Source organism: Delphinus delphis, chromosome 14 (genome assembly GCF_949987515.2).
Source record: "Delphinus delphis chromosome 14, mDelDel1.2, whole genome shotgun sequence".
Taxonomy (NCBI): domain Eukaryota; kingdom Metazoa; phylum Chordata; class Mammalia; order Artiodactyla; family Delphinidae; genus Delphinus; species Delphinus delphis.
The window spans coordinates 19034650-19062228 of NC_082696.1; the positions used below are offsets into that span (position 1 = coordinate 19034650).

The 27579-nt window shown below is 37.0% G+C and overlaps 1 protein-coding gene across 2 annotated transcripts in view; it reads right to left on the reverse strand.

Annotated features, from left to right (window-relative positions):
* The window catches only part of GRM1 (glutamate metabotropic receptor 1), a 360108-nt gene that overhangs the window by 230798 nt on the left and 101731 nt on the right, over positions 1–27579 (reverse strand). For both annotated transcript variants that reach the window (XM_060030499.1, XM_060030500.1), the window contains exon 2: positions 13517–13766. In XM_060030499.1, the coding sequence (XP_059886482.1) occupies positions 13517–13766 (250 nt within the window). The remainder of the gene's footprint in view (positions 1–13516; positions 13767–27579) is intronic.

A 27579-nucleotide genomic window follows, 5' to 3' on the forward strand; every position in this document is an offset into this window, starting at 1 on the left:
ACACCCATTTACGATAAGAACCCTCCAGAAAGTAGGCATAGAGGGAACTTACCTCAACATAATAAAACCATATATGACAAACCCACAGCCAGCATCATTCTCAATTGTGAAAAACTGAAACCATTTCCACTAAGATCAGGAAAAAGACAAGGTTGCCCACTCTCACCACTACTACTCAACACAGTTTTGGAAGTTTTAACCACAGCAATCAGAGAAGAAAAAGAAATACAAGGAATGCATTGTATTCCGGAAAAGAAGTAAAACTCTCGCTGTTTGCAGGTGACATGACATAATACATAGAGAATCCTAAAGATACTACCAGAAAACTACTAGAGCTAATCAATGAATTTGGTAAAGTAGCAGGATGCAAAATTAATGCAAAGAAATCTCTTGCACTCCTATACACTAATGATGAAAATTCTGAAAGAGAAGTTAAGGAAACACTCCCATTTACCACTGCAAGAAAAAGAATAAAATACCTAGAAATAAACCTACTAAGGAGACAAAAGACCTGTATGCAGAAAACTATAATACACTGATGAAAGTAATTAAAGATGATACAAACAGATGGAGAGATATACCATGTTCTTGGATTGGAACAATCAACATTATGAAAATGACTATACTACCCAAAGCAATCTACAGATTCAATGCAATCCTTATCAAATGACCAATGGCATTTTTCACAGAACCAGAACAAAAAATTTCACAATATCTATGGAAACAAATAAGACCCCGAATAGCAAAAACAATCTTGAGAAAGAAAAACGGAGCTGGAGGAATCAGACTCCCTGACTTCAGACTATACTACAAAGCTACAGTAATCAAGACAGTATGGTACTGGCACAAAAACAGAAATATAGATTAATGGAACAGGATAGAAAGCCCAGAGATAAACCCACGTACATATGGTCACCTTATCTTTGATAAAGGAGGCAAGAATATACAATGATAAAAGACAGCTTCTTCAATAAGTGGTGCTGGGAAAACTGGACCGCTACATGGAAAAGAATGAACTTAGAAAACTCCCTAACACCATAGCCAAAAATAAACTCAAAATGGATGAAAGACCTAAATGTAAGGCCAGACACTATAAAAACTCTTAGAGGAAAACATAGGCACAACACTCTATGACATAAATAACAGCAAGATCCATTTTGACCCACCGCCTAGAGAAATGGAAATAAAAACAAAAATAAACTAATGGGACCTAATGAAACTTCAAAACTTTTGCACAGCAAAGGAAACTATAAACAAGACAAAAAGACAACCCTCAGAATGGGAGAAAATATTTGCAAACGAACCAACTGACAAAGGATTAATCTCCAAAATATACAAGCATCTCATGCAGCTCAATATTAAAAAAAAAACCCAATCTAAAAATGGGCAGAAGACCTAAACAGATATTTTTCCAAAGAACATATACAGATGGCCAAGAAGCACATGAAAAGCTTCTCAACATCACTAATGATTAGAGAAATGTAAATCAAAACTACAATGAGATATCACCTCACACCGGTCAGAATGGCCATCATCAAAATATCTAGAAACAATAATTGCTGGTGATTACGGAGAAAAGGGAACCCTCCTGCACTGTTGGTGGGAATGTAAATTGATACAGCTACTATGGAGAACAGTATGGAGCTTCCTTAAAAAACTAAAAATAGAACTACCATGCGACCCAGCAATCCCACTATTGGGCATATACCCTGATAAAACCGTAATTCAAAAAGACACATGCACCCCAATGTTCATTGCAGCACTGTTTACAATAGCCAGGATATGGAAGCAACCTAAGTGTCCATCGACAGACGAATGGGTAAAGAAGATGTGGCACATATATACAATGGAATATTACTCAGCCATAAAAAGAAACGAAATTGAGTTGTTTGTAGTTAGGTGGATGGACCTAGAGTCTGTTACACAGAGTGAAGTAAGTCAGAAAGACAAAGACAAATACCGTATACTAACACATATATATGGAATCTAAGGAAAATAAAATGTCATGAAGAACCTAGGGGTAAGACAGGAATAAAGACACAGACCTACTAGAGAATGGACTTGAGGATATGGGGAGAAGGAAGGGTAAGCTGGGACAAAGTGAGAGAGTGGCATGGACATATATACACTACCAAACGTAAAATAGGTAGCTAGTGGGAAGCAGCCGCATAGCACAGGGAGATCCGCTCGGTGCTTTGTGACCACCTAGAGGGGTGGGATAGGGAGGGTGGGAGGGAAGGAGACGCAAGAGGGAAGAGATATGGGAACATATGTATATGTATAACTGATTCACTTTGTTATAAAGCAGAAACTAACACATCATTGTAAAGCAATTATACTCCAATAAAGATGTAAAAAAAACCCAAAAAACAAAAAAAAACTATTAAATTATTAACATAAGACTGACATTACAGATAGGGCTGAAAACTAGTGTGTTTATTGAAAGGTTGTCTAATAAGAAGCAAGAACAGTGTGCTGGTACCCAGCTCTTTACTTGCCGCTGTTCACTCCCCCCACCACACACACACAAAGCCCTGTTTACCAATTTTCATGGTGTAAATATTCCCATCATGGGTAATTTCAAGCTACTAATATAATGTTACCAAACTCAGACTTGGGAAGGGATGAGCACACCACCTGCAGAGTGTTGATTCATGCTGGCTCCAGCCCACCTCCGGTTAGACCCAATTAAGCAGCAGAGGAGTTATCCTTCTTTTTCTGCAGTTATTCTATGAAAACATTCCAGAGAGACATAGGACTCAGATATCTGAGGCTTAATTAAGAGGAGGCACAGCACTGAAAAGGAGGACTACATGGAAATGTATTTATGGTACAGCCCCTTTTTCCTCTTGGCTGGAGATTGGAGAATGCTTTATGAGCAAACTGAAACCCAAGAAGAAAGATCAATAGACAGGGCATTTGGGGAGTTTCTCAATGAAAGAGCAGCCACATCACACCAAAGTGAAGCCCATAACTGGAATGCTCCACCCTTGCTCCAGAGCTTCCAGTCAGTGTTTCAGTGAATGACTTTTTAAAATGAATGGAAAATCATATTGGTGTTGGTAGTATTAATATTGCTATTATTAATATTATTATGGTAAGTGAAATAAGTCAGATAGAGAAGATAAATGCTGTATGATATTGCTTATATGTGGAATCTAAAATAGAACAACTAGTGAAATAACAAAAAGGAAACAGACTCACAGATATAAAGAACAAACTAGTCGTCACCATTAGGGAGAAGGAAGAGGGTAGGGGTGATAGAGGGGTACGGGTGTAAGAAGTAAAATCTATTATGTATAAAATAAGTTACAAGGATATATTGTACAACACAGGGAATATAGCCAAAATTTTGTAATAACTATAAATGGAGTATAACATTTAAAAATTGTGAATCACTATATGGTACACCTGTAACTTATATAATATTGTACATCAACTATACTTCAATAAAAAATATTGCTATTATGAAAAAAAATACCTAAAAATAGAACTACCATATGACTCAGCAATCCCACTACTGGGCATATACCCTGAGAAAACCATAATTCAAAAAGAATCACGTACCACAATGTTCATTGCAGCACAATAGCCAGAATATGGAAGCAACCTAAGTGTCCATAGACAGATGAATGGATAAAGAAGATGTGGTACATATATACAATGGAATATTACTCAGCCATAAAAAGAAATGAAGTTGAGTTATTTGCAGTGAGGTGGATGGACCTAGAGACTGTCATACAGAGTGAAGTAAGTCAGAAAGCAAAAAACAAATACTGTATGCTAACACATATATATGGAATCTAAATATATATATATATATTTCTGAAGAACCTAGGGGCAGGACAGGAATAAAGGCGCAGATGTAGAGAATGGACTTGAGGACACAGGGAGGGGGAAGAGTAATCTGGGATGATGCGAGAAAATGACATGGACATATATACACTACCAAATGTAAAATAGATAGCTAGTGGGAAGCAGCCACATGGCACAGGGAGATCAGCTCAGTGCTTTGTGTCCACTTAGAGGGGTGGGATAGGGAGAGTGGGAGGGAGACACAAGAGGAAGGAGGAATAGGGATAAATATATATGTATAGCTGATTCACTTTGTTCTAAAGCAGAAACTAACAAACCATTGTTAAGAAACTATACTCCAATAAAGATGTTAAAAAAAAGAAAGAAAGAAAGAAAGAAAAGAATGGCCAGCACAGAAATAATATTTTAGGAAAGAATAGCCAATCATTTTCCAAACTTGATTTAAAAAAAAAATACAAACCCACATATCTAAGAAGTTCAATGAACCCCAAGTCAAACAAATATGACAAAAAACACATCAAGGATTATCATACTCAAATTGCTGAAAACTAGTGATAAAGAGACATACTTAAAAGAATAACAGAAATACACAGTAGAGGAGCAAAAGAATTACAGCAGATGTCTCATCAGAACCTATGTAAGTCAGAAATATATTTGAATAATATTTCTAAAGCATTGGGAGTAAAAACAACAATCAACCTAGATTTCTATACCAGAAAAAAATTTTTTTAATTAAGGCAAAATGAAAACATTCGTAGACAAAAAAAGTGGAGAGAATTTATCTCAGCAGACCAGCTCCTCAAGTAATGTTAAAGGAAATTCTTCAGGCAAAAGGAAAATAATCCATAGAAAATATGGATCTACACAAGGAATGAAGAAGATCACAGAGAGTAATTATACTGGTAATATAGAAGATAATATTTCTCACTTTTGATTTCTTGGATAGCTAATTGACCACTCTAGCAAAAGTAATAACAATGTATTTTGAATTTTGGAATAGAATTAGAAGTAAAATATATCATGACAAGAGAACACAGGTCAGGAGGGAGAAATGTATATATATTGCTACAAAGTTCTTATACTATATGTGATGTGGTATAATATTCTTAGAAGGTGGGGACAATAATAACTTTAAAAAGCATAGTGTAAACCCAAGATCAACTATTCATAAAATAACATGATAGCTAGTTAAGTAAAAAAGTAAAGATAAAATGGAATGCTATATATACATATTCAATTAATTTAAAATAGGGCAGAGGGATAGGAAATAAGTAATGTATATGCATATATAGTCAACTGCTTTCAACTAAATGACAGGTTACTTCAATGGGGAAATTATAATCCTTTCAATACATAGTTCTGGAAAAGCTGGATACTCTTATGTCCAAAAAAAAAAAAGTATTCACTCATCTCACAATATATGTGAAAATTAACTCCAAATATATGATTTAATCATACCTAGCTATAAAAGTAAAAATTATAAAACTTCTATGAAAATGTTTGTAACCTTGGAGTAGATAAAGCTATCTTTGATAGAACACAAAGCATAAACCATAAAAAAAGAAACTGATAACTTTCAAAATTTTAAATGTTCCATTTTTCAAAGATACTATGAACAAAATTAAATTTTCAGATACATACTGAGAAAACATATACTATACATATATATTATAAATGATTTGAGTCCAGAAGTTACACAGAATTTTTATAACTTCATAATAAGGCAAACAAATTGATAAAATGGACATAGATGTGTGCAAGAGATTTTACCAAAAAAAGATATTAAAATGGCAAATAAGTACATAAAAAAATTTTCAACGTTATTAGTCTTTAGGAAATGCAAATTAAAACAACAAAGACATGCCACTAGACACCCACTAGAATAGCTGAAAGCCGAAAAGACTGGCAGTACTATTTTGAAGATGTGGAAAAATTAGAACTCTCATACAGTGCTGGTAGAACTGCAAAATTTTACAGCCACTTTGGAAAGTAGTTCTGCAGTTTCTTATAATTTATAAAGTTAAATATACACTAACCATGTGACCCATAATCTCACTCTAGATATTTCCTAAAGAGAATTAAATATATGTGTCCACACAAACACTTACACAAATCATATTCATAGCTGCATTATTCATTATAGTCAAACCTGGAAACAACCCAAATGTCCATCAATAGGAGAATGGATAAGCAAATTGAAGCATATTCATGCCACAGAATACTACAGTTGACCCCTGAACAACGTGGGGTTCAATCCACTTATAGTCGGCACTCCATATCTGCATTTCCTCCCCATCTGCAGATTCAGTCAACCACCGACCACGTAGTACTTGTAATATTTACTAATGAAAAATTTCCATGTAAAAGTAGACCTGTGCAGTTCAAACTTGTGTTGTTCAAGGATCAATTGTACTCAACAATAGTAGTTCATTGATCAGCCACAGGCAACCCTAGATTTGGAGATGGCAGAGGCTAAATCTGCCACAAGTGTATGTGCTCCTTACTCTGCATTTTGATTAGTCTGAGAATTGGGACATGGCAGTGTTTTCAGGGGGCAGTTCAATAGGCCAGTTTGGGCATCAGGAGGAGACAGAAACACAGGAAATAAGCAGAGTTGCAAAGTGTTTACGGCTATTACCATTACTACTGCTATTACTACTACTACTACTATTATACACTACTTTCAAATGTATCTTTACTTTTAAAAGAAAATTTTAAAAATAAATAAATTGCAAGAAATACTAAAGCAAAATACAACCCAAAAAAGAAAACTGGAGCTAAAATGGTGGATTGACAGGCAGTGGAGTTAAACTTTTCACTTCATCTTCCCTTTCAAATATGTCCTGTAAGCAATTCGTTCATAGTGGACACCACCTGAGTGCAAAACACTGATGTAGGCATCACATAGTAGTGGTTCTGAAATTTAACTCATCTTTAGTCCTTTTTAAAAAAAGAAGAAGATCCAAATCCCTCACCAAGAAATTCTACTAATGGCCTGGGGTAAGATCCAGGAATCCACATTTTTAAGAGCGCCTACTGAGTGTGATGTGCAGCCAGGTTGAGAACTGACTGTCACAGGAACTATGAAAATTCATTAAGATAAATTCCCTGTAGTCTTCAATCAGCCTCAAACACAAACTTGGGTAAATCATAATGACCTCCTTTTTCATTCATTCAAATTTCAGCCAGTGCCTTATAGATACAGAAGGCACCCCAAATCCTTTCCTTCAGTGTTTCTAATACCTCCTAGGCAAGTAGAGACCATGATAGTAGTCTTTTAGTTTTCAGGTGTCCATTTTCTGAAACGTGGAAATAGTTGTTGGTATAAAGGAAGAGTTAATCATTACTAACTTTCATGCAAATCAGCCGCCCCAATTTTGTGGAAATCCTGAGCATTTCTGTGGCTGAGATCTATGCTCAAAATAGCTGTCGATATCCTAAAAATGATGTTGATTCTCCAGAGTACTCTAAACTAAATCCCTTCTCCTTCCTTAGCACACATTTCTCACGGTCTTTTTCTAACAGTGTAATCTTCCACAAAGCTCTCATTAATCTGCCTTTGGAGCAGGAGTATTTTAAGGAAGCGATAGTCTGTCAGCAGGTTAGTAATCATTTTCCACCCTTGGGAGCCTAGAGAAGGCAAGGTTGTGAATCTATAAGTCGTGACCATTATGCGTCAGAAAATGCTCATCAGCTTTGGCAGCAACTTGATTATAATCCATTTGGGGGATGTCACACTTCACTGGAAGTCCACATTTATTTAAAACATATAACCTTTGCAATTTTGCCTGAAGGCGGCAAACTTTAGATATTTCCCCATTTTTTCCAAAATGGAAAGACGGGATCTAAAACAACTCATTTTTCATTAAAAATATAACTATGTGGAACATAACACAATGGCATATCATCTTATGTTTCAAGGGTATAGAGGTCACTTTTCTAAATATGTGTTTAGGTTCTGGAAGAAAAAGACAAAATGTACCTTGTAAAAAACAAGAGCTTCCTTTGTTTTAAAATGAAACTATAAGCTTCTTTCCAGATAAAGTAACTGCTTCATTTCAATCAGTTTTCTGAATATGTGCCTAAAGTTGTTCATTGTGCTTTCAACTCATAAATCATGGTGTTAGTATTCATGGATCAGGTTTTAGATGGGGGGTGGGGATTTCTCTGCAGTGACAGATAATGGAAAGTGGGTCTAGTAGGGGAGAAGATTACAGAGTTGGGAGGGAAGACAGGTAAAACAACACACACCAATAAAAAAGGGATTGAAATGTAAGGACCATATACTTATAAACTGATTGACCAGGATACAGAGGGGATAAGATGGAAAGTTATTGACCTAATTATCTTTATTGGATGCTTATTTCTTACAGGAGAAATAAGATGTTATAATGCAGTAGAAGGGGCTAGGAAATACATAATTAAATATGGTATACCTAAGTATATCTAAAGCGAGACTCCTGAAAAGGTAGACTGTAAACCTAGTAGAAGGGCTTCCCAAGATGAGGAAGGCAGGGTAAAGGCCCAGGATAATGCCAACACTAGGCACAGGACTAAAGCCAGAAAGCTCTCACTCGCCCTCAGAAAACAGTGTGTCTTTAAGGGACCCAATATTGACGCTTAGCTTTGGTTTAACAGACAAGTAAGCATTTTGTGATTAGACAAAAACAACAACCTGACGGGTAAGCAAATATTAGTCCCAATTTTACAGAAAAATTCTAGAAATAGAGGCTGATTGAAGAACATCAACCCTTACCACACTAGGTAAAACTTACTGATCCTGGAAAATGAAAGGGAACTCAGGGTCACACAATGAAGCTACCTGCTCTCACTATGACACTCCAAGCTTTCTGACATAGTTATTAAATAATTAACACATCAAAACACTTCACTTGGCATGATAAGAAAATAAAAAGTATATAAAACGTGGTTCCTATCATTGAGGAAGTTACAATTCGATATTTACATATCCGCATGATGCTATGGTATAGTAGGAAGTTTGACTTTGTCTTCACCACTGATTAATTTAGGAATTTGGGGTAATTGTTTAACTTCTTTACCTTCCAAATCAACCTTTCAGAGTTGTTGTTAGGACTGGAGATATCATATATTATTAACCTAGTACATTCCAAAACTTCAATAAATCGTAGCTATTAGGTGTTTACACATGTAAACCATGCTTATTTTCACTTTCTTCAAATAAAAGAGCAATATAGGAATTAGAACAAATCCATCAGTTAATATTTAGAATTGTAATAGTTATTACTGAGGATTTCAGAGAAATATCACCCACTTATTCCAAATTAGCTTTTACATAGGTATAGTTCCACAGATATAGACTGTATGCAGATAGAGAATGATATTGTGGAGTCTCGTGTTAAAATAAAAATAATGAGCTTGAAAAGAATTGGCCCCTTTACTGAAATATCATATAAAACATTTAATACTAAGAGAGAAATGAAAAGGATGCATATATGTAGAGAATAATTAGAAATGTAAAATAATTTTCTCATGAACGTACCTCAGTTTATTTTTCCAAAGAATGTGGGTCTAAACAATGAAATAAATCTCTAGAAGAGACAGCAAACTGAAAGAAAACTAAGGGTAAAGACAGTATCTCTGAAACAAAACAATCATAGCTTGGCACACACAATATAACTTAGTGAATAAGAGCATGAAATCTGAAGTCACATTGCCTTCAAATCCCAACTGTGACACTTTTTGACAAGTTCTTTACATCTCCATACATTAAAACAGAAATAATATTAGCACCTATCTCATCATATTTTTACGACGATTAAATGAGTTTATGAATAAAAAGTGCTTAGAACAGCGCCTGGCATACATTAAGTCCTAAATAAATGTTATCATCATCATCACCATCATAAGGAAAATATAATTATAGATATGCTGCGCCCAATTTTGAGAAGGATCTCGAAAGAGGCAGTTTCATAGAAACAAGAAAGAATGGTTCTTCTGTGTGATGATTAACTTGACTATGGTTAATTAACTTACTTGGTGAGAATATTATTCCAGTTTGTTCAGAGTCAAAGGTTTGATTTTCATGTGGATATGCTGGCTACATTGCATGACCACAGATTAAGACACTAATTCTGAGTAGTTGTATTCAATGAATTCTCCTTGTTTTAACAAGGAGACTCATGAAATGTGTAAACTGATTAATCCAAATTCATGAATAACTTCAGAAAAAATGAATCTATAAATACATTCCTTTGAACATGGTTCAGTCATATGGTCTTAATATATTATAAATTCTAGGACTGGAAAAATATTTAAAGATGATCTGGAGCCAAGTCATTAATTTTTATAGAAAAAAAAATAGACTCGGAGACAAAACATGACTTAAGATCACATGATTACTTTGTGGAAGAGTTGAAGAACTCTTAGCTCATGTTTTGTTTTGTTTTTCCATTACATACATTCATTAAATATAGGATATTTTTAATATCTTGGAGAATTTTCTATTTAAAAATTCTATTTCTGTCATTCTAGTTTATTACTCCATTGTAAAAAACTCAGTCCCAATGACAGAATGTGGGACTTTGAAGGCCATTGCAAGGACTTTGTCATAAGAAAAATGGAAAGCCATTTTCAGGTATTGAGTGTGTAAGGTTAAAAGACATTACCTGACTTAAATTTTTAAAAGATCCATTTTCCTTAAGAATAACTGGTGGGGAAGGGCAAGACAAGGATCAATTAGGAGGTTATTGCCATAACCCAAGTGAGAGATGATGTTGGCTTGGAGTAGGATGGTAGCGGCAAGAAAGGCATTAAGCTGTCAAAGTCTGTATATGTTTTGATTGTAGCCCCAACAACATTTCCTTCTATGTTGGATGTGAAGTGTAAGAGAAAAGAGGAGTCACAGGAGGCAAAGGAGTACAAACCTCCATTCAGGAATTTCTAATTTTTTTCTTAACTAAATGTCTCTTGCTGCAATCTACACCATGATTTACTTATCTTCACCTCTGTGAAAAGAGGTCCATCACCATCTACACAATGCCCTCTTGTGAATCTGGCAGCATCCAGAATCATGCCACGTATTCTGAAAGAAACTAAACAATGGCTCCTGACCTCAAAGGATTTTATCATTTGGTAAATTGAACGTCCTTTAAATAGGAAGGAGATATATTTGACAGCATTACAAATGTAGCTAGAAGTTGCAACTTGGTGTTAAACTGGAACCCTTCTGGACACGTCTGCTGAAATTAGGGAACCAAGCTCACCAAATGTCCATTGGCATGAGGAACAGAGGAGTGCTTGGGTTAGAATTCATCCCACAGGAAGTAGGAGAATAAAGCATCTGAAGGAAAAGCTGATACTAGGTATGCTGTAGTGTTACTACTTGTCTTTATTGCCAGCTCAGCTCCCTCTGGACTCATATCTCTCCCAGGGAAGGGAGAGAGCTGTGAAAAAAGAATGAAAAAAAAGGCTGTTTTCCACAAAATCCTCTAAGATATGAGAGTAAAAGCCAATATCGGGCTTCCCTGGTGGCGCAGTGGTTGGGAGTCCGCCTGCTGATGCAGGGGACGCGGGTTCGTGCCCCGGTCCGGGAGGATCCCACGTGCAGCGGAGCGGCTGGTCCCGTGAGCCATGGCTGCTGAGCCTGCGCGTCCGGAGCCCGTGCTCCGCAACGGGAGAGGCCGCCAACAGTGAGAGGCCCGCATACCGCAAAAAAAAAAAAAAAAAAGCCAATATCATTTTGATAGACCCTCATGGAATATAGCCCAGAAAGTCAGAGAAGCACTGCATGGCATAGCTTTGACATCTCCAGGGCTCCATGCTTTATTGGCAGTGACCATTGGTACAGGGAGCAGCGTCCTCAGGAGCACAGGTGTTTGTTGTGATGATAGTATCTCCAGGATACATCAGTAGAACCCAGAAGATATGAGGTAGAGAAAGAGAGGAGTAAAGGAAGTGATATCACCACGAACAACCACATGTGAGACTCAGAAATACCTGGAGGGACTCAGCTGCGTTATTAGCAGGTAAGCAAGAGCCAGAGAGATAACTTTACATTATTATTCTTGACAAGCTTTTAAATAATGAGAATAGAATGAGTTCTTTACACTCCAATTACTCACTGCAGTATTTTGTATAATATATTTCACAGTTAGGCAGTCTTTATACCCCAAAGCTCACATATTTGCTACATCTGTTCAAGATTTCCAGAATCTAGGTAGCTAGCCTCTCTTTGGGGATATTAAACAGAAGGAAACCTGCAAAACAGACTTTTTTTCTTTTGAAAATGGTAAACATGAGATTATTTTTTAAAACAAGCACCCTTCATAAAAGCAGTCATTTTTACAAAATCAGTTAAAAGATTGAATATCTATATGCCACCTGTCCTGATGCATATATTAAGAACCTTATTCCATGTAACACTTCAACAATGCTGCTTACATCCTTTTTCACTAATGAAGGAAGTAACATTCCTTCTTTAAATACTCTTTCTTTAGAGATGCTTTCTTAAATGGCCTCACACAACTGCATCATGTTGAAGAAGCCAAAAAGACATTTTATGGCAGTGTGCCAATTTCACCCAAATTCAATAATTTTCTTAGTCTTGAATTATACTTTGCCCTTGACTTCACACTTCCTCATGCCTAGAGATCATTTCTCTGTTTCTTTATTCATTTAGCTGTATTTCTATCCTACCTTTTACTCAAAAGTTTTTGATAGGTCCTGTACCTCTAGTTCCAGATGAAGGTGAGATTAATTTTATTAGCATTGCAGTCATTATCACAAGTGCAATGCCAGAAGGGTAAGGTCCAGGGAGGATATCCATACCACCACTGCCCAGTTTCCTAGAGAAAAGGGTCACTGGTTAAGGTACTTCAAAAGGTGAGAAAAGATTGTACTCTGGCCAAAAGAGAAGATGGAGAAGAAAAAGAGATCTGGAAGATGAGTGTGACAGAGCCAGAGATCAGTGGAAGCTTTCATTCAAGTAAACTTAGTAGGTTCCTTGGAAAAATTGATCAGTTCCTTTCTGTAGTATTAGAAGATGGTAAATCAAACAAGATACCCATTAGGTCAAAAACCCTATGAAAAATACAATGATACTGAAAATCTCCATTCCAGCACAAGTACATATGATTTAGAAAGAACATAGACTTTGGAACCCACCACCTGCAATTCCAGAAATTACATGCTGAAAACATCACTATTAGCCATCCCATAAGTGTAAGATATTATATTATCAAGTACCAGAGTTCAGCGGCATGTCTTCACCTGCACTCAACTAGCCCTTTAAATTTCAGATCTTAATGTGTATTTCCATCTTCACTACTACTTTCCATCCACCAACACCTCATTAAGATATCTATGCTTAGGAATATGAAGAGAAAAGCATTCATGTGGTTTTGGGAGGAGGAGGGGTGTAAGGGGGGAAGCAAATGAAAAGAATAATTCGCCATGACAAAACATTCTAGCAAAAACTTCCCACCTTTTCTGAAATAGTCTCATCATCTTGTCATCGACTGCTCTGCTCTTGTCTATCATGAAAATAGAAATAGCCCCACTCTCAGTGAGATCCAGAAGGAATGCACATTTCACTCGCTTTGGAATCAGGAAGTCCAGTTTTGTGAGAGCAAGTATATGTGCGCCAAAGTGTGTGCGTGTGTGTGTGTGTGTGTGTGAAAGAGAGGAAGAGAGAGAGAGAAAGAGAGAGATTGAGATTTACCTTCCTATGAGGGAGAACTCGCCCACGACTCCCAGGCGCCGCATGGCACTCAGGAGGCCTCTGACGGTCATGCCTTCGCAGAAGCAAACCACCACTCTGGCCTTGGGAAGCCGCTCTCGGAGCTTGCGCAGGAGTCGGTCAAAGCTCTTCTCCCCAGCATTGCTGTAGATTTTGTCTGAATGGGCGATGCAGAGGCCTTCCTGGGCAGCCAGCTCTTTGAAAGCATCCATTCCGCTCTCCCCGTAATTCCCTGTTCAGAAACAATCAGCAGATGTTCAAGACAACCTGGCAGCAGCAGCAGTAACAAGCTAGGAAAAGGACTCATTAGTCACAGGGAATGAAGAGGATAGACTTGCCAAATAATTTGTAAATATAACTGGGACTGAAGGAAGATCTGGATGGACTAAAGTGAATAATCAAATGTAATCAAACTATCAACTCTGTGAAAATAATGGAAAACTATATAACTAGGGTGTCCACAGTGAAACAGGTTTTGAGAAATGAGGGACGGCTGCCCTATTTTACAACCATGATTACTAGTGGTTGTTCCAGATTTTAGCAACGTGGGAGAAGTCAGAACATTGGGGTAGGAGGTCAGCCAGCACAATGAGACGTGTTCATCTGAGGGCTTGCTTCAGCTGGCTGCCAGGTTAAGAGCAGACACTCATGGTGATAGCAAGTCCTGCAACATCTCCATTAAGAGTGAGTAAGCAAAGCAAATGGAGCACCTGGCCAGGCCGGAATATGCAGACAAGAACCAGCTATAAATCTCAATATCTATAAAAGTTTTAAATCTCAATATCTATAAAAGTTTCACAGACTTTGTTATGAAACTTGATAAGATTTTCCTGTATTTTTGAAAAAAAAAGAGTTCTCGTTTCCTGTTTCATAAGATTAAATTACCAAATTAATGTTTTTGCCTCTTCAGTTAACCATCTTCAGTGGCTTAATACACTCCAGTGAATGGAAGATTTAACACATGACAAAATCCTCAGCTCTATGGACTGTGGTCACACATCGTGGCTCAGACAAGAGGCATTGACTGATTATAAGGGGGAAGACTGCAGCTGGTAAGTGAATGGCTCATCTGCCTGCAGAAGAGGGCACGAGGAAGGAAATCAGATGTTGCTTACAATAATAAATGCAGGTTCAGGAATCTATAAGGTACAAAGACATCACCAGCCAACTCTTTCAGCAAAAGGCACTGAAAAGGCATCATAAGATGGTGTTACAAGGGGAACAACTTTATTGCTAAGGTGCCACCTATGGACTACAATCACAGAAGAAGATTTTACTCTTTTATCAAAATATATGCAGACTAAAGGAGCAAAAATATTCTATGCATTTGAATAAGAAAATCCTTGTGTTTTAAATCTAGTAAAGGCCTTAGACATACTCTGTGCAAACCCTTCAGGTTACAGCAAGGAAATTGGGCCAAGTGAAGTGGCTCGCCAATAGGCATGAAGCTTGTTTGTGTTAGAACTGGAACAGTCTACCTGATTCCTAAGTTACTATTTGTTTCTCTTAACAGCAACAAGCAACTAAACACGTATGTTTTCATAATTTTTTTTGAAAATGTCAGCATAGGTCAATTCGTTCTGTGAAATACTTGTTTCAATTACTTTATTCATATTTTCCTGTTTGGAGCAATTCTTCATTATACAAATTGATTGAGAGATGAGTATGATGTGGTAGACCATGTTTAAACTGCTCATTTCTCTTATGAAGCCTATGAGACTCCAAACTAGCATACATATTTCTACAAAAGTAACTCTAATATAAGAATGACTTGTACTTTCATAAATCTTTATATTTTAAACATTGCATTCATAAATTTTATCTTATTTGTACTCATTATGTTGATGATAGTACTACATACAAATACTATACAAAAAAGGAAGAAAATCACCTCTAGGAAGCTTAAAACCATGTTACTTTCATTTAGTAGCAATGACATGACTAACTCAAATGTAAATATCTAATAGAGATGCTATGGGTTAGGAATCAGGAAGAGCTGCCTAAAGAAAGTACCTGTGGTATGGAAGGTGTGGAGAAAAAGGAATCCTTGTGTAGTTGGCAGGAATGTAAATTGGTACAGCCATTATGGGAAACGATATGAAGTTCTCCAAAATTTTAAAATGGAACTATCATATGATTCAGTAATCCCTCTACTAGGTGTATATCCAAAGGAAATGTAATCAGTATCTCAAATAGCCAAGATATGGAAATAACTTAAACGTCCATTGATGGGTGAATGGATAAAGAAAATGTAATAAGTGTTATATTCCATATATATATTATATACATATATATGGAATGGAATATTATCCATAGAATATTATCCATAAAATATGGAATATTAGCCATAAAATGGAATATTTGTTGTAAAAATGAAGGTAAGGCCACCATTTGCAATAACATGGGTAAACCTGGAGGACATTACGCTAAGTGAAATAAGCCAGACATAGAGAAACAAATACTGTATGATATCTGTTATATCTGAAATCTAAAAAAGTCAGCTCATAGAGCCAGAAAGTAGAACAGTGGTTACTAGAAGTGGGGGAATGGAGAAACTGGGGAGATGTTGGTCAAAGAATGCAAAATCTCAGTTATAAGATGGGTAAGTTCTGGGGATCTAATGTACAATATGGTAACTATACAGGTAATTATATATATATAATATATATATCATATATAATAATCTACAGCTAATAATATATATTGTATATTTGAAATTTGCTGAGAGTAGATCTTAAATGTTCTCAGAAAAACAACAAAAGAGGTAACTATATGAGTTAATGGATGTATAAATTAACTTGACACTGGTAATCATTTCACAATGTGTATATATATATAGAGAGAGAGAGAGACCAAACTACCACATTGCACACCTTAAACATACACTATTTTGTCTGTCAATTATACCTCAAAAATCTGGGAAAAAAAGAAAGTGCTTTTATTCTGGATCTTAAAATATAAACAGATTTTCCACAGCTAGAAAGAAAACTAGAGGACATGTATTCTTTGCCTGACTCCTTGGTCATGATCAAACGATGCCAGACTTAAAATAAAACACTCAGCATGGAACCTACCCTCTGTCTCCCCTCCCTTTTCCATCTGACCACCCAGACCTCCTCTGCCTTTCCTGGTAGTAAGGAATTTATTTAGATACTTCTCTGTGTAACCCTGGAAGGAGTTTTGAATATATAAAGAACTGACATAATAAAACTCTTAAAAGTACTATGTAAATGTTAACACTCAGGTCTGGTAGCAAGCTGCATATTTTTATTCAATTTCCAAATAGATTATTGAGCTCTCAACTTGGAAAAAATCCCTAGGCTCTGCTCTTTAAAGAATTGCCCAGAATTATCGGGCATTGACTTTGCCTTCAATTTGATGAATATTTGCTATGTCTCTGGCACTGTGCTAAATACCTAGGCACTTCATTTTTTCATTACAACTCCATATAGAAGTTATAACTCTCTGCTGGGGATGTGGAAGCTCTAAGAGGTTATGTAACTTGCCTAAGATCAAATAGTGATGAATATAGGATTCAACATCTAACTCAGAAGTTCCTGTTCATAACCACCATTTTATACTGCCTCCTACATGGACTTATAATACACCTATGAAGGCATGACACAAAGACACAAAATACAGCAACAATACTAAGCTGTATATGCTACATGGGAAATGAAAAATACCATAATACTAAATTTCAGAATGAGAGAGCAAGGATGATCAGAGAATACCTCTTGGGAAAAGTAGGAATGAGTTCTTGAAGAATGTAAGCAAGGGATTGGCTTTCAGGGTAAATGGAAGTGAATGAGAACCCACAAAAGGTATTTTTAGAGGCAATGACTAGAGAAGTTCCATTGGAGCAGAAGGTTCATGGTTTGTAGAATGCCACGCTGTATAGCAAATCTCTAGTGAAGTATCTGGCATACCACTATAGGATTGCAACATGGAAATGTGCTATATGTTGCTGTGTTGTAACAGATTTTATAACTTTATCACTGTTATGATGTTGCCTAAAACCTAGAGAGATGTAAGAGTGGCATCTGACAAAGCCCATAAAATATAAAATTGAAATATATTGAAACATATGAGAAAAAGATTTACATAGAGTACATCAAGATATTCTATAAAACAAGCTTTTAAACAGAACTTATGGGAAGACTAATGAGAGAAAACATGGGGTTTACAAAGAAATCCCTATAGTTTGAATAATAAAAGTATTTAAACATAATAGAAGTGGACATTGTACAAGGGCAAAGTTAATAAAGGTACTGAAAATAGGAGTAAAAATTAGAACTATCTCAAGAGATAAAAGACAATGGCTAAAACTCAATTTTCTAAGCTACATATGATTTTTTGAAGAAGTTAGATATGATTATTATCAGACCATATTAACAGATATTCATTCATAAAAGATTGGTTTGTAGTGATTTGGTAGGTAAGTTACACTGAGCAAACAAGCTATGAAATAAAATTGTCTTGCGTTTCATAATCACCTGTATGAACCGTCATCATAGCAAAAAGAAGGCACTTAAGGCTAGTCTTTATATTGATTGTTTTTTCTTCTACTCTTAAAATGTTGAAGATATATTTAAGAAACAATCTGAACTCCATTTGGTGGCTAAAATAACACTTCAGCCATTATGTTGAAAGAAGTCCAAATCCTGTTATTGCATTTTCATGAATTACCTTGGTAAAACAACAGCATTCAACATATCTCATCCCTACATATGTACACCTCAGTTATATGAGGGGAAACATTTATACACGGAAAATACGTAGATATTTCTTCACTTTTCTTAAAGAAGGAACAGTATTACTTTCAAAGATTCACTAGTCTTGTGCTCTAGACTCCCTTAATCTCTGCCTTATTTCATGCTTATATCCCTTTATTGGTATTCTTTGGTAGTCTTAGGCTCCCTGGATGATGATATACCCCTTGTGTTATGGGCCAGTCCCTATCCGAGGTCCTGAAAACTGATCATTCTGCCTCCTGGGACATCCTGGACAAATAAGATAATATCCCATTTTTGAAAGAACTATGTTGATGGAAATTGATTTCACAGCACCTTCTGGAAACCTACTGCCAATATTCAACAATCATCACTATCAGGTAATTCTTCTTTTTGATCTAAATCCTGTACAACAAAATATAAATTCATATCCCCTTCACTCTCAGTGGAGGCAGGTATCAGTTCCTTTGAATTCTTTCTTTCGTTTTTTTAAAAAAGTCTTTCTGGAAGCCACAGTTCGGCTTTCTCTCCTCCCAGGGAAACAACTCCTATTATTTTAACCTTTCCTGGCAACCTTTTAATTTGTTTGGTTCTCCCACTTAATACGTAGAAAGTGTTATGTTTCCCTGCTTTCATCCACACACCTGCAGTCAGCATTATGGGTCTGGTCAGTCAGAGGTGAATGAGTCATCACCTGCCTTAGAAGCACATAAGGGATTTTATATGCAAGGTCAGTGAAGGAACTCCTTGACACAAGGCGATCAGAGAAAACAGAAGAGAATCCTTTTTGTCAGAAATTTCATAACCCCACCTTTAATTACCCCAGTTTGGGCAGGTAGAGTTATAGCATCCAAGTGGAAGAAGGAAATTTACCAAAAGGTGACTGTCACCTCTATGCAATAGGATTAATCTTTGTTCTTTTGCCCCATCATGTTTTCAGGTATGCCTTATAGCTGAGTAAATAAAAGGATGTGCCTTGGAGGAAGATCAACCTGGTTTGAATCCTGGATCCTAGATGAGGAGATAGCCTTAAAGTATTTTCTTTAGGTTTTGTGCAAATGGGGGGTCATAACATACATCGTAAAGACTTGTCATGGGCTTCCCTGGTGGCACAGTGGTTGAGAGTCCACCTGCCGATGCAGGGGACACGGGTTCGTGCCCCGGTCCGGGAAGATCCCACATGCCGTGGAGCGGCTGGGCCCGTGAGCCATGGCCGCTGAGCCTGCGAGTCGGCAGCCTGTGCTCCGCAACGGGAGAGGCCACAGCAGTGAGAGGCCCGTGTACGCAAAAAAAAAAAAAAAGACTTGTCATGATTATTGAAGTATATGTGTTAGTGAACGTAAAGTTCCTGGAACACAGAAAAATTCAGGGGATGGTGCCTACTTTTATTCTCCATGTTTCTCTAAAGTTGTAGAATCTAAAATTGGACATAAGGCTTTATCATTGACTCAAGAGCTTTAAATTCCTTTATTTCTGTGTTCCTATTTATAAAACCCAAGCTTGTGACTGTTCAGCTCTCCATTCATGGTCACCTTGTTCCCAAGTTGTTCCTAGATCACTTTTTCTGTCATACTTGCCCAAAGCAATTCCTTCTCCATTTTATTTTTGGACTATTGGTGTTTACACAATGCATTCAAAAGTCTGTGTTTGTCTATATTGAGTCTCTGTCACTGAGTCTTCTTTAAGTTTCAGCCACTGTATCTATTTTAGAGCTTTATGCAATAACCCAGCTTGTTTCTCTAACTCAAGTTCTTTATGATATGGAAAAAGAAGTTAAGAGAAGGCAAAATGTAAGTGGTATAAAAATACAAAAGGACATCATCCTTCTTGCAGAAAAGTGGCATTTTCCATTTCAGTTTTCACATGGAGAAAACAGGTTCACAGAAGCAGCCCCTATCATACCTGTCCACTATCCCTGCCTATGTGATACTGAATATACAATCACAACTGGGAAAATTGTATCTAGTAACAAGTTCAGAAAAAGTAACCCCAACACACACACACAACAGTATCCTTTTTAGATAATACCTAGTGTTGGCAAGAGTTCATGGAAATGAGCACTCATATACTGCTAATGGTAGTATAAACTGTTCCACCTTTTCAGTGGAAAATTTGTAGTAACCATGTTTTAAATTACATTCATATTTTTTAACTCAGAAATTTAGTTTTCAGAAAATAATTTCATTGTCAATCAAGTTCCAGTTACAAGGATCTCTATCACAGCACACAATTGGAAAATATAACAGAAACCAAAAAACAAACAAACAAACAAAGAAAAAAACACGATTTTCTACAATAGGAGATGTTTAAATAATTATTATGTAATGGAATAAAGAATATATGCAACCGTTTTCTAGGGTGATGTAAAGTTGTACTCAACGTAAAAGGAAAGCCATATTGTTAAGTACAAAAAAGTTTAAAATAGTGTGTAAAATATAAAGCCAATTTTTAATATATATGTATATATATAAAGTTTGAAGAATATGCGAGAAAATATTAAGTTTTTTAAGAATTATATATAATTATGTTTTTATATTTTATTATCTGTTTTCTAATTTATCTAAATAATCATGTATTATTTTGGTAATAAAAATCGTTGAAATAAAAATACATAGGGTACAGTTTTTATCTGACTATCATGCCAAGCATAGCTATTATGGGGTATTCAGGAAACTTGCCAGAAGGGAAATGAACCTCTCACAAGAACAATGTAACAATTTTTCTTCCTATAAGAAATAAGAAATACCAATGTTATAATCACTTAGTGGGGCATGCAGGATCTTAGTTTCCCGACCAGGGACTGAACCTGTGACCCCTGCAGTGGAAGCATGGAGTCTTAACCACTGGACCACCAGGGAATTCCCTATAGTTACTGTTCTTAAACAAAGTTGATCATAAACCGTGTGCCATTTCCTGTGATACCTACCTACTTGGATTGAGAGAGTCTGTTTAATATATACAGATTTCCTGTTTGAAATTCCAGAATCTGATATGAGTACCCTTAATTTATTAAAGAAGTAGTCTCCACCTTTTTTTTTTCTTTAAGAGTCAGTGAGATTTGAACAGCAATAAGACCAGTATGATATACCAAGGTAATAAATGCTGTTTATTACTTCTTTAAAAAAAAAAAAAGTCAATGAGATTTAGTCTGGGAGATGTAAATTTCAATTCTACTGAGTTTCTGCCCTAAGAAAAGATATAAAAGGCTCAGAACACCCTCTCTGATGTAAATTCCCTACAAGGTCTGGGTTGCAGGCCTGGTCATCTCCTCTCCATGATAAGGAAGCACTTCAGGTTGAGGCCAGGATGGTTGGCCCACTGAAGTCTCTCCCTTTGAGTAAAGGGTTAGAAGCAGTGTGAAAGATGTCTAAGTATCATTTGGGCATTATTTCTAATAGGGAATAAAGGTGAATAAAATCTGATTAACCAGTTTCTGTGTCTTGGTGTCCTGAATATTCTGTCTCATTGAAGGTAAAAGAAATCAAAATATAACTTGGTCGAGGGAGGGTAAGCAACACTAATGTTACAGATCCTAAAGCAGTGGTATAATGTGAAAATTTATACTGATCTTATTGTTTTACAATTTTCTTTGTTTAACTTCACTACAACCTTGTTGCCTCATTTTGCCATAATTTTCTCCATTTATAAAGAACACTGAGGCCTGAGAAAATAGTAATTTACCCAAAAATTGTCAGAGCCAGAATTTGAACTCAGATGTGTCTGACCCTGAAGCCTATAGCCCTTAATTACTTACCTACAACATCCTTTATGTTTCATACTCTAGCAGTTTTCTATGCATTATCCATTCCCCCATCCTTCCTTAATAAAAAAATACCCATTTTTGTTTAGGGTGACTGTGCATAGTCAAAAGTACCTACTCTCCCAGATTCTCTTGCAGCTAGAGATGCAGAAGTGACCCAATTCGAGACAATGAGATTTAAGCAGAAGTTGCCAGGTGAGGCTTCTGGGAAATTTTTGAAAAGGTCAGATGCCAGGCATGCTTCTTAGGTCTTTTGTCCCTTCTTTCTTTACACCAGTATGTGGACCCAGGCCTAGATGTGCAGAAGCCATGTTGTCACAATGAGGGGTCAACTATGAGGATGAAACCTTCACACGTAAGGCTGGGGGAGCAGAAAACATAACAGCCCAGCTACCCAGTAGCATCACTACACTTCGTTCTAGCCCTGCACTGGCCGCTCCTGGATGTCTTCTTGAATGAGAAAGGTGAAACCCAATCTGCAAAGCCACAATTAGAATGGTTTTCTGCTACTTGCAGATGAACACATTCTTGATCCTCTATATGATATTTCACTATAAGAATTCCAGGATGAGAGCAAAGTCTTGCCTACCTCTAACCAGCTGTGACCTTGAGTTGTCTGTCACTGTCTTCTTTTTCTCATGTTCAAAGTATGGGGTTCATACTAGATCTTTAAGCTTCCTTACAACGTAAGCATTTGGTAATTCTAGGACAATATGAATCAGCACTCTTCCATAATCTAGAGGTTCATGTCAAAACATATTCCATATTCTCAGTACCCCGAGTAAGCACCTGCTTAGCAAAATCGTTTTCAACAGCTTTTTCCTTCCCCAATCTGATTCTTTTACAAGTACATTACTGTAGGGGAGGAGAAAGCATTTGTTGAATAACCATTTAAAATGTATCTTGCCTGTAGGTTCATTTTTTGCCAGTACTCACTTTTAGGTATACAGTCACTAAAAAGCAGGGAACAAGACACAGCCCTGCAGAAACAGCCATCATATTAGAAAACAAGGCTGCTTACAGAACAAGCTCGTTAGGTGAACCCTAAGTAATAGAGAGACATACTGTCCAGCATCAGTGGACTGACATTCAGCAGGAGCCAGCTGTTCCCTTACCCCGCCATGTAGCTACTTTTAGCCACCTTTTGCTCAGTGGAATTAACCCAACCCATTACTAAGCCCTTGGTCTCCTCCTATTTAACCCCACTTTGTATCTTTACATCATCAGTAAAATTTTCCATTGAACCAAGTCAAAATAGGTTTTACCTTGGGTCAAAAGGAAATTAGACTATGAAGGAAAAATTGTCTTTAATTCAAAGGACATGAGAGCCTCGTGCAGGAAATGTAGTGAATTAAAAGGTCCTTGGATCTGTGCCTGTGAAACCTAACCAGTTCTGCCTCGGTCTAACTATGACTATGTGCAAATACCTGGACTACCCTGGGTTCCAGTTTCTTTATCTATAAAGCAAAGGGGTGGCACTGGATGATATCTGAGGGCTCTTATTATCAGGCTGTAAGGCTAGCCCCGGTTTTCTGTACCATGGTGGGAAAGGCTCATTCCACACCACTTTGCATTCTAGCGCCTTAGTTTGACCTGTGTTTCACCTGGACTGAGGCTATACAGAGGACTTTTCCAGTGGCTTTGCCAATGCTCTTGAAGTAATATCATTTATTTATAGGAGAGGTAGCATTGCAGAATGGTAAAAAGCAGGTACTCTGGAACCAGAGGGCCCTGGGCTCAAATTCTGACTCCCCAACGTATTAAGCCATGGGACTTTTGTTAAGTCAGTTAACCTCACCGTGCTTTGGTTCATCTGTACAATGAAAATAATAATGGAAAGCACCTCTTAGAGTTGTTGTAAGAATTAAATGATTTAATAAATATAAATATTAGCATATGAGAGTTTGTTATTTATTTAGCTAACATTTCTTGAGCTCTGTGTGCTAGGCACCAGAAGAAGCCATTTACAACCATTATATCCTTTTGTCCTCAGAAACCCACAACAGGGCATTTCCACATGATAAAACTGAGGTTTGGAAAGGTTGCTTATGTTTCCTCACACAGTAAATGAGAGAGAAGGAAACTCAGGCCTGGCAATTAGAGTCCAGAGCCCATAGTCCTATTTGACATGCTGTAGGGGCACCAGATGTTTGAATACGAGCCTGTAGGGATGAGTCAGCTGGTCAGGGAGACTTCAAGGAAGGGTGACAGGCTGTGTCTATGTGCGATGGTGAGCGAGGCAGAATCACTGACAGGCCAACTAAGAACATAACCAAGTAAATGTCACTGGGCATTTTATCTGCTCTTCAGGCCAGGATGTTTGGAATAAGGCTTACATACAATGCTATTAAAAGTATAAGCAAAGCACTTGGGCTGCTCTAGCTCAGGATTCCTCCTACACTGATACCTGAAATTCTACCATTTGTAACACGTGACTTCTCTTTCTCCTAAAAAGAAAAATCCTCCTGGGAAAGATAACCCATTAAAACCCTGACATCCTACTTTGATTTGGTTTAGCAGATCTTTCTGAAAGCAGTGGGCAACTGGAGGGCTGAAGATGTCATGGATATGAGGGATTGTAAAGTAGAGCAGCGCACAGAGGCAGAGTGTGTCAATTCCACAATACACTAGGTCCTGGGTTCTTTCCCACCGTTATCCTTGGACCATTTACAAACACCCTCTAGTGGTGAATAATTCCTTATGTCTATTTTTTAATATCTTTACAGTACATTTTGAGAAGAGGACCACCAAGAAGGAACTGGATGAACACGGAAGATGGGAACATTTAATGACAAAGTTAGGGTTAAATATTATATATAAATAAAATATAAAGGAAGAGTTCATGAAGAACCTGAGTGGAAATCATCCACTGTAATTTCCCTTCATCTATATGCGGTATACATTTCCTTATCCCTATTTATTAATACAATATATAATTCAATTACTAGTTTTAAAAAATAAGAATGTGCCAAGGTCCCGTTTCCCATTTTGGTATTAAATCATCACTTGTTTTCATCCATAAAAACTAAGAAAAGAGACATTATTTCTGAGAAGGCCAATATTTGGAATCAAGCATTTTAGATAACCTTCAGCTATGACATTGCAGTGCAGAGTGAATCCGTTGTAGGATTAGATTTCCTCTGGGCTTTCTTCCAATTCCAAGAGTTTTAAGTTGATGAACCACACAGGTATTGTTGATTTAGCTCTTCCAATGACACTCTGCAAGCTCTATGGCTGCCAAATCACAGCTTTCCAATATCTCTGATTCATTATAGAGACATGGGAGCAGAAATGTAGAAACTCAAATAAGCAGCTCTCTAGTCTCCAGTTTTCTCACCATCACCAGGGGACATAGAAAAACAAGTATTACATCCTGTGAATGAACATGATCACTTTGTTGTTCAATATCTTCCAGCACATATGTGTGTGCCAGGCAAAGCAAGGCCCTCAGGGGCAAACAAATGAATGGAAGACAGTCCATGTGCTAGATAAACCTAGGCTTTTGGAAGAGTTGTACATGCAAAGGGATGATTACAGACGGTGCTGTAGTGCAGGCCAGAGGAGAGAGAGCATCTACAGGATCAGAAAGTAAGGGTATTAAAACGATATCTTGGGCTTCCCTGGTGGCGCAGTGGTTGAGAGTCCGCCTGCCGATGCAGGGGACACGGGTTCGTGCCCCGGTCCGGGAAGATCCCACATGCCGCAGAGTGGCTGGGCCCGTGAGCCATGGCCACTGGGCCTGCTTGTCCGGAGCCTGTGCTCCGCAACGGGAGAGGCCACAACAGTCAGAGGCTCGCGTATCGCAAAAAAAAAAAAAACAAACGATATCTTATTCTTCTGTCTGTTCCTGGACCCATTTGAATATAGGAGTAACTAGAGGTCTTAAAAGTTTAAAAAAAAGTAAGAGGAAGAAATAAACAATAAAATGTATGACAATTCCAAATACACACATGTACATACACAGACACACACATGCATATATATATATGCGTGTGTGTGTGTATGATACATTAAAAAGCTGTCATTAATGGAAATTAATTTAGATATATTTCTTGTGTCCATTAAAATGAAACCATTTTATTTCCTTACTCTTGCTCATTAATAATCTATCAGTTCTCTAATGTATGTTGAACTTATCCATTACCATTACTTTAATCCAAGCCTTCACTGTGTCTTTCTCCTTATCACTTTTGTGGTCTCCCTAGGTCCACTTTTATTCCTCTTCAATCTACTCCAAACCTGGAAATCACAGTTATTTTAAATATAATGGGATCAATTTATTTACTGGTTTAGATATCTTTAGTGGTTTCCCCCCAACCCTTAGGATTTAATCCAAAAGTCTTTCACGGCCTGAAAGGTCTCACATGACCCCCAGCTTCCCTGCCAGGCTGGCCTCGCTTCTTGTCACTTTGCCAGCTCACTTTTGCAGCCACAACGGACTCCTTTTCATTTTCAAATGTGTAAAGCTCTTTCCTTGCTCAAAGGCTCCACTCATTTGCTTCCCTCTGCCTTTGCCAGACTGACTTCTATTAATCATTCAGGTTTCAGCCCTTCAGTTCTAGCTCTTACTCATAGAGGTTTTCCCCAATCATCCTATAGAAAGTGGCCCTACCTTGGCTCCCTCATCACAATGACAATAAACTCCATTTATTCCCTTTATAGCACTTACGGTGAGATATGGATAAATGTGTAATCATGCAGTTACTAGTGTGGTTATTTGCTTAATGTCTGTATACTCCATTAGTGTGTGTACCTGGTGAAAGTAAGGGCTGTGTCTGTAACACCTTTGTCCAGCACAGTGCCTGTTTCAACTCAGTAACTCTTGTTGGATGACTCATGAGTAATTGTTGACCAATTCAAGCAGTAAATACATGATTAGTCTGCCTGATAAACTCTTTGTCCCACTGGAATGTGATTATGTTGGATTTAAAGTACAAGAGGAATTTGGGAGGCATGTATTACTGCCCCGTTACAGCCTGTGACAGTGTGTACTTAAGTGACAGTGTGTACTTTCTACATTTCATTTAAAAATTACATACATATGTAATTTTAATGAAATAGTTAAATATATAAGTATTATATATTTATTTGTATAATAGTATATATTATGCATATTATATTATATAAAATATTGTAATAATTATATTATATAAAACACTATATATATATACATATATATATAATATATTAGAACTTAGGGAACATTAGACGTTATCTAGTCTATGACCTTCATTTTACAAGTGAGGTCCAAAAAAGTGAATAAACCTACCCAAAATCACAAAGTTAGTGGTGGTATCTTATCAAAACCCGGGGCTCCTAATTTTGGGGACACCACCCCTTTTACCACCACCCCTTCTACCACATAAAATAGAATTCTAGGTTATTATTGAGAATTATACACACAAAAAAAGAAATATAAGTGAGAGAAAATCAGTCATGAAATCTACTTTAATACTATCACATTCTGGGACAGTGGAGACAAATTCATTCATGAAATGTGTGCTGTCCTCTCAGTCCCCAAGTCTTAATTGATTAAATAGGCACTTAGAGGA